Source organism: Procambarus clarkii, chromosome 72 (genome assembly GCF_040958095.1).
Source record: "Procambarus clarkii isolate CNS0578487 chromosome 72, FALCON_Pclarkii_2.0, whole genome shotgun sequence".
Taxonomy (NCBI): domain Eukaryota; kingdom Metazoa; phylum Arthropoda; class Malacostraca; order Decapoda; family Cambaridae; genus Procambarus; species Procambarus clarkii.
This window is the reverse complement of record NC_091221.1, coordinates 13,086,206-13,093,675: the sequence shown is the minus strand read 5'-3', so window position 1 is coordinate 13,093,675 and position 7,470 is coordinate 13,086,206. Positions and strand designations below refer to the sequence as shown.

The 7,470-nt window shown below is 38.7% G+C and overlaps 1 protein-coding gene across 1 annotated transcript; it reads right to left on the bottom strand.

Moving 5' to 3' along the window:
- Positions 1-1,761: 1,761 nt before the first annotated feature.
- On the bottom strand, positions 1,762-4,154 carry LOC138356427 (jerky protein homolog). Its single transcript, XM_069312573.1, has 3 exons — positions 3,278-4,154; positions 2,621-2,758; positions 1,762-1,955 (listed from the first exon to the last, which is right to left on the bottom strand). Exons 1-3 carry the CDS (start codon positions 4,152-4,154, stop codon positions 1,762-1,764), a joined length of 1,209 nt encoding a protein of 402 aa, XP_069168674.1.
- Between the last annotated feature and the right edge of the window lie 3,316 nt (positions 4,155-7,470).

Genomic DNA, 7,470 nt, shown 5'->3' with positions numbered 1-7,470 from the left:
CGCTGGCTCCGCAGTTAGTGGTGGCGGAAGTCCATGTGCCTGTGTCTCGGGTGTGCCTGATGTTTCTTCTCCACCGGGGGCCTCTCCGCGGTGGGGCGTGGTGGCCTCCGCTGCCAGGGATGGTGGGGATGAAGGGGTTGGGCGTGGCCTGGTGGTGACCTTGCGGAAGGATGTGCGCAGTTCGGTATCCCGGCGGTCGGCCTGTGGTGTGCCCGTGGACGCTGGTGCCTCTGTGGTGGTGCCTTCTGTCCGGCTCCCTCCTCTGAGGATATCCGTTGGGGACTTGGGGACTGTGTTACCGGAGTCTGTGATGCCGTTGGGTCACTAGGCGCGGATTGCTCTGTTACCGATCTGCGAGGAGGCGCTGGACTTTCAGGGTGAGGCAGTTCCATTGGTGTGGGAGCATGTGCCGGTCACTCGGATCAGGAGTGATACCATTTGGGTGCCCTGTTTGAGGGTGTTTGTTGCCAATGTCCCAGATGATATGGCGTCCCTGTTGGATGGTCAGGGCCCTTGGCAGTGGTTACGTTGGGAGGCGTTCCATGTACGATTCCCTCGGGACGTGTTTCCAGGCTGATGTATGTCTGATGATTTTCTACTTTTGTGCTTAATTTTGTGCTGTGTGCCCTTCTGGCTGTTTGTTTACCTTTCGGTAGTTTGTGCCCATGCCTCTCCCTTTGTTTGTGGCGAGGCGGGTGGTTTGGTGTGTGTTTGTTAGTCTTCATGTATTTATTTTGTGTTATTACCGTGCCCTGTGTGTTTTATTTTATGTTTACGTGTTGTGTTTCTCTTTTATTTGTATCCTTTTTATATTTTTTTGTTTGTTATTGGCTGGTTGTGTGGTGTGATATTTTATTGTATTTTTTATTATATTTCATTTTGTTCATACTGTTGTGCTTTGTTGTCGGTCCTTCAGGCCGGCGCTTCTGTTTTGTTTCATACTGCTAAAATGTTTTAACTTATTGCTATGTTCTTGTTTTGCTTGCATTGCATGCTTGTTTGTGATTGTTTTCTGTTTTGTTCTCTATTTTGTAACCTTTTGTGTATTTATTCTGCATTTCTTGTACCCTTTCCAGTTTTGGTACTTGTTGTTCTGTCGGTCCTTCTGGCCGGCGGTTTCTTGTTTTGCTCTGTTATGTTTCTAATTTAATGTTTTATTGTAATTTAAATCGCATGCTTGCATGTAAAAATATAAATAAAAAAAAAAATATGCTACTCTCGGAATGCACAATACACACAGCACCATATGAAAATAAAATTGAATATTGAAAATAGTGAAAAGCTACTGTACCAAAGCCAAATACGCTTACCACAAATTTACGTTCTGGTACTAGTACCTGAGTGAAGCTCCTTGGACAGCCCCCATGAAATGTGACGGTAAAGTGTTGGAGTGTTGATGTTCAGCAGTCCTCCAATGGCAGGTGGCAATGCCTTGTCACACTTACAGAAAAAAAAAGAGACTGCTTGCCTGTTTGTCTGTGGTAAGGTAATGGGAATACACGCAAATCAAAATATAAACAATGAAATTTTAATTACTTTAGAAAACAAGACATGAACAAAGACAATCCCTTAGCTTACGTAAAATTCAAAACAAGTCAACAAACAAAACAACATGAATAATTAGTAGATATGAAATTTTACTCTAAAACAAAATAATATGCAAGACAATAATAATCAGGTGCTGAGAATATTGGCTAGAGCTGCCACCTCCCTTAGTACACGACTGCCAGGGCTTAGTCTACCAGAGAGAGATGTCAACTCCTAAGAGCACAAAGATATTCTGAGGAGGACGGCGTGAGCTGGCCCAGACGTCGACTCAGGTAGAGGGCATGAGTGCAGGTGCTGTTGGCGATACACCAGCCAATCAGGAGCAGGCAGGCGGAGAATGGCTAGTTTGCTCGTTGACGGCGGGTGGAGAGCCGGCGTGTCTGGTGGTTCAAGGTACTCTTTGCTTCCTGGGCAAAACGTTTTGTGATACTGGTGGACGTATCTTCAATAGTATCTTGTACTTGTAGAATGACGTATATGATATAGGGAAGAGCAGGCTCAATCTCTCTTGAATGAGATTATCGTCACAATATATATATATATATATATATATATATATATATATATATATATATATATATATATATATATATATATATATATATATATATACAGAGCACCACTTGGTTTCCGAACCCCTTGGGGACGAGACCCGTCGGTTAACATGTAAGTTCGTATACGAGAAATGGAGGAAAAAATAAAAAGATAATGTGAAAAAAATCTAGGGGAAAACATCGACAGGTTCATAGCGTAAATGCGTGACCATATTTTGTTTGTACTCACCAATAATTGAAGTCCTGATCCGCTTATGTTGATGATCGATGTTGATGAAGCATAGTTATTTACATGGAAGAGGTGGTGATGGATGTTGATGGTGTTGGATTGACTGAAGTTGTTGGGTTGACTGGGTCAACATGCGATGAGTCAGGTGCAGGTGATGCAATGCGAGCTTTCTTGGAAGCCATTGCAAAAGACTCTGTAATTGACATTTGTTTCATTCCCTTGGCTCTTGTTTTTAAAAACTTCATATACATATTGTACAGACTCATCATGTCCTTAGTTTCAAACTCACTGTAACTCGTGTCCATAAATGCCAGAATGTATTCAATATTTTGCTGAACTTTTTCCATATCACATTTTTCCTTTAACGTTTCTTCATCCTCTTCCTCTTCCTCTCCATCTTCTTCATTGCACTCGTCTGGCTTTTTTGCTGTACATACTAATTCTATAATTTCATCATTAGTCATGTTTCGATTGTTTGGGGCTTCTTCATCAAAATCTATCCATCTATCTATGTCATCTTCGATTGTTTCAGTCACCAGTTCTGCTCTAATCTCAGGGGACTTAATCCCCTTGACATAGGCTAGGAGTTCCTCTCTTAATTTTTTCTTCTCGCTAACTTTCTTCACCGCAAATCCTTCAAAATCTGCCTCGTCATCTTCCTCAGGAAACAGACTTGACGCGGGCCAAAGTTTTTTCCAACCATTTCTTAGTGTTGTCTGCTTTACCTCATCCCACGCACTAGCAATAGTCAAGATAGCTGACTTTATTGTGAAGACTTTATAAAAGTCCTTAAGTGTTCCAAGCTGATTGTTAAGACGTCTGGCAAACATCCTCTTGTAGTGGTGTTTAAGGTTCTTAATTATTCCTTGATCCATGGGTTGGATCACTGAGGTTGTATTGGGTGGCAAGAACGTTCCAATAATATTGCCATTTATAAGCTCATCACCTCGTGGATGCGTTGAACTGTTATCTAGCAGCAGCACAACTTTGCTGTTTTGCGGGAGACCAACACTTTTCAGGTGCTCCTTCACCTCGGGTACAAAGTTCTTATTAAACCACTCGACAAATATTACTAGAGACATCCACGCACTTGGCTGGTCCTTATAAATCACAGGGATGCACCCGGCTGACTTTAAAGCCCTGGGGTTTTTACTAATTCCAATCACAAGTAACTTTAATTTGTGCGTGCCAGCTGCATTTGCACAGCACAACAAAGAAATTCTCTGTTTGTTCTGTTTATAACCACCTGAAGGATCGTCCTCACCACTATGAGCCATCGTTTCTGTGGGAAGCATACGCCAGTACAAACCTGTCTCATCAGCATTATAAATTTGCTCTGGAGATAAATTTTGTTCCTGCACCATCTCTGCAAATTTACTCACATACTCATCAGCACCAACAATATCAGCAGATTGTCTTTCACCATGCACTTTAATAAACCTAATGCCATGACGGGTTTTAAAACTTCTGAGCCAACCATCACTGTATACACACTTTTGAGTAATTTTCATTGCTTGGTGAAATTCACGTGCCTTTTCCACGAGGAGCCAGCCTGCCACTGGCTTCTCCGTCACTTCACGTCTCTGTTTGTACCACTCCCACACTGCGTTATCAACACTCTCCACTTTTGCTTTACTTACTACCTTTCTATTTCGTATTGCTTTATCACTTTCACTTCTAGAGAAATAGTCAAAAATGATAGGTTTAGCCTTAAGAAGATCAAAAACAGTACTTTTACTAATGCCATACTCAGCGCACACGACACTTCTCGGGACACCGCTTTCCACCATCTTAATTATTTCAACTTTCTTTTCAAATGTCATCACTGACCTCTTTCTTTTACATAACCCGCTTGTAGATGCTTTCACTGACACAATGCGTGCATTTGGAGCCGACATGGTGCACGGATGTTCCTTGATTGTGCTGATATGTAAAACAAAGTCACGGAATGAACACTCCAGTCTCATGACAAATTCAAACAATGGGAACAATAGGCCGTGAGTCTGTGACGTCACAGGGTAGCCGGCGGCGCCCAACACGGTCAGTGAGCAAACTAAACCATCACCCACCCCCCCACCCACCCACCACGGGCCGGCACGACGCTTGGCGGACCCCTTCCTACCCGAACTTTGTTCGGGTAGCATGACTCCCCAACCCCAATCGTGAAACTGGAAGTTTCGGATAACTAAAGTTCGGAAACCAAGTGGTGCTCTGTATATATATATATATATATATATATATATATATATATATATATATATATATATATATATATATATATATATATATATTTATTTATATTTATGAGAAAAAAATTAGAGAAAATATATTAATTCATGAAAACTTGGCTTATTAGGCAAATCGGGCCTTGCATAGTAGGCTGAGAAGTACGTTCTGGCTACTAGGTACGACATATATATATATATATATATATATATATATATATATATATATATATATATATATATATATATATATATATATATATATATATATATATATATATATATATATATATATATGTCGTACCTAGTAGCCAGAACTCACTTCTCAGCCTACTATGCAAGGCCCGATTTGCCTAATAAGCCAAGTTTTCATGAATTAATTGTTTTTCGACAACCTAACCTAACCTAACCTAACTTTTTCGGCTACCTAACCTAACCTAACCTATAAAGATAGGTTAGGTTAGGTTAGGTAGGGTTGGTTAGGTTCGGTCATATATCTACGTTAATTTTAACTCAAATAAAAAAAAATTGACCTCATACATAATGAAATGGGTAGCTTTATCATTTCATAAGAAAAAAAATAGAGAAAATATATTAATTTAGGAAAACTTGGCTTATTAGGCAAATCGGGCCTTGCATAGTAGGCTGAGAAGTGAGTTCTGGCTACTAGGTACGACATATATATATATATATATATATATATATATATATATATATATATATATATATTTATATAGAAGGGAGTACCACCTCTAGCTGGAAGAAGGGGGACCCATAGCCTCGGAGCCTAAGTGCCTTCATACCATAGCCATAGGGTCCTCCTCGGACCCATAGCCTTCATAGCCTTCACAATATATATATATATATATATATATATATATATATATATATATATATATATATATATATATATATATATATATATATATATATATGTCGTACCTAGTAGCCAGAACGCACTTCTCAGCCTACTATGCAAGGCCCGGTTTGCCTAATAAGCGAAGTTTTCATGAATTAATTGTTTTTCGACTACCTAACCTACTTAACCTAACCCAACCTAACTTTTTCGGCTATCTAACCTATCCTAACCTATAAAGATAGGTTAGGTAGGGTTGGTTAGGTTCGGTCATATATCTACGTTAATTTTAACTCCAATAAAAAGAAATTGACCTCATACATAATGAAATGGGTAGCTTTATCATTTCATAAGAAAAAAATTAGAGAAAATATATTAGTTCAGGAAAACTTGGCTTATTAGGCAAACCGGGCCTTGCATAGTAGGCTGAGAAGTGTGTTCTGGCTGCTAGGTACGACATATATATATATATATATATATATATATATATATATATATATATATATATATATATATATATATATATATATATATATATATATATATATATATATATATATATATATATATATATATATATATATGTCGTACCTAGTAGCTAGAACTCACTTCTCAGGATACTATGCAAGGCCCGATTTGCCTAATAAGACAAGTTTTCATGAATTAATTGTTTTTCGAATACCAAACCTACCTAGCCTAACCTAACTTTTTTGGCTACCTAACCTAACCTATAGAGATAGGTTAGGTTAGGTTAGGTAGGGTTGGTTAGGTTCGGTCATATATCTACGTTAATTTTAACTCCAATAAAAAAAATTGACCTCATACATAATGAAATGGGTAGCTTTATCACTTCATAAGAAAAAAATTAGAGAAAATATATTATTTCAGGAAAACTTGGCCTATTAGGCAAATCGAGCGTTTGTAGGTAAGGGCGTAGTAGGTACGGGTAAGGGCGTAGTAGGTAAGGGCGTAGTAGGTAATGGCGTAGTAAGGTACATAGTAGGTAACAGCTTACCTACTATGCACTTCTCAGCATAGTAGGCTGAGAAGTGCGTTGTGGCTACTAGGTAAGACATATATATATATATATGCATATATGTATATATATATATATATATATATATATTATATGCTGTTGAATATGACCGAAAAGGTAAGATTAATAATTCTAACACGAATCTTCTCAATATTTCTTATGTTTTTCTTCACGTACGGTGGTAATAAAAATAACAATTCTCCGAAATTCATTTTTTAATTGTCTGACGCCTGAACGCGTTTCGTAATTCGTATTACATTTTCAAAGACTTAATTTACACACAAATTCTTCGTACCTATACTCTATTGGATGAGGTGATATGGTACAAAAGTTTTGGGTGAGGTGACAAACACAAGACAGAACACGAAACAATGGGTATAAATTGGATAAGTGAACATATGAATGGAAGTAACTGCAGAGGGTTTATTGGCCCATACTTCCTCCTGCTGCTTCCTTATTGGTTCGGGGTCTTGAAGTAGGTAGAATATAGTTGTGCATTAATTGGCTGTTGATGGCTGGTGTTGACTTTTTGATGTGTAGTGCCTCGCTTATGTCAAGCCGCCTGCTATCGCCGTACCTATCGATGATTTCTGTGTTGTTTGTTAAGGTTTCTCTGGTGATGGTCTGGTTGTGAGAAGAGTGTTATTATGTGTTCCTTGATGGCTCCCTGTTGCTTATGCATTGTTAGTCGCCTAGAAAGGGACGTTGTTGTCTTGCCTATATACTGAGTTCTTTGGGGCTTACAGTCCCCAAGTGGGCATTTAAAGGCATAGACGACGTTGGTCTCCTTCAAAACGTTCTGCTTGGTGTCTGGCGAGTTTTTCATGAGTAGATTAGCCGTTTTTTTGGTTTTATATTAAATTATCAATTGCATTTTCTTATTTTTGTCTGTAGGGTGACGTTCACATCAACAATATCTTTCAGAACCCTTTCCTCAGTTATATGAGCCGTTGAAAAGTAGTTCCTGTAAAAATAGTCTAATTGGGGGTACAAGTGTTGTGTTCGTTGACACTTCAGAAGTT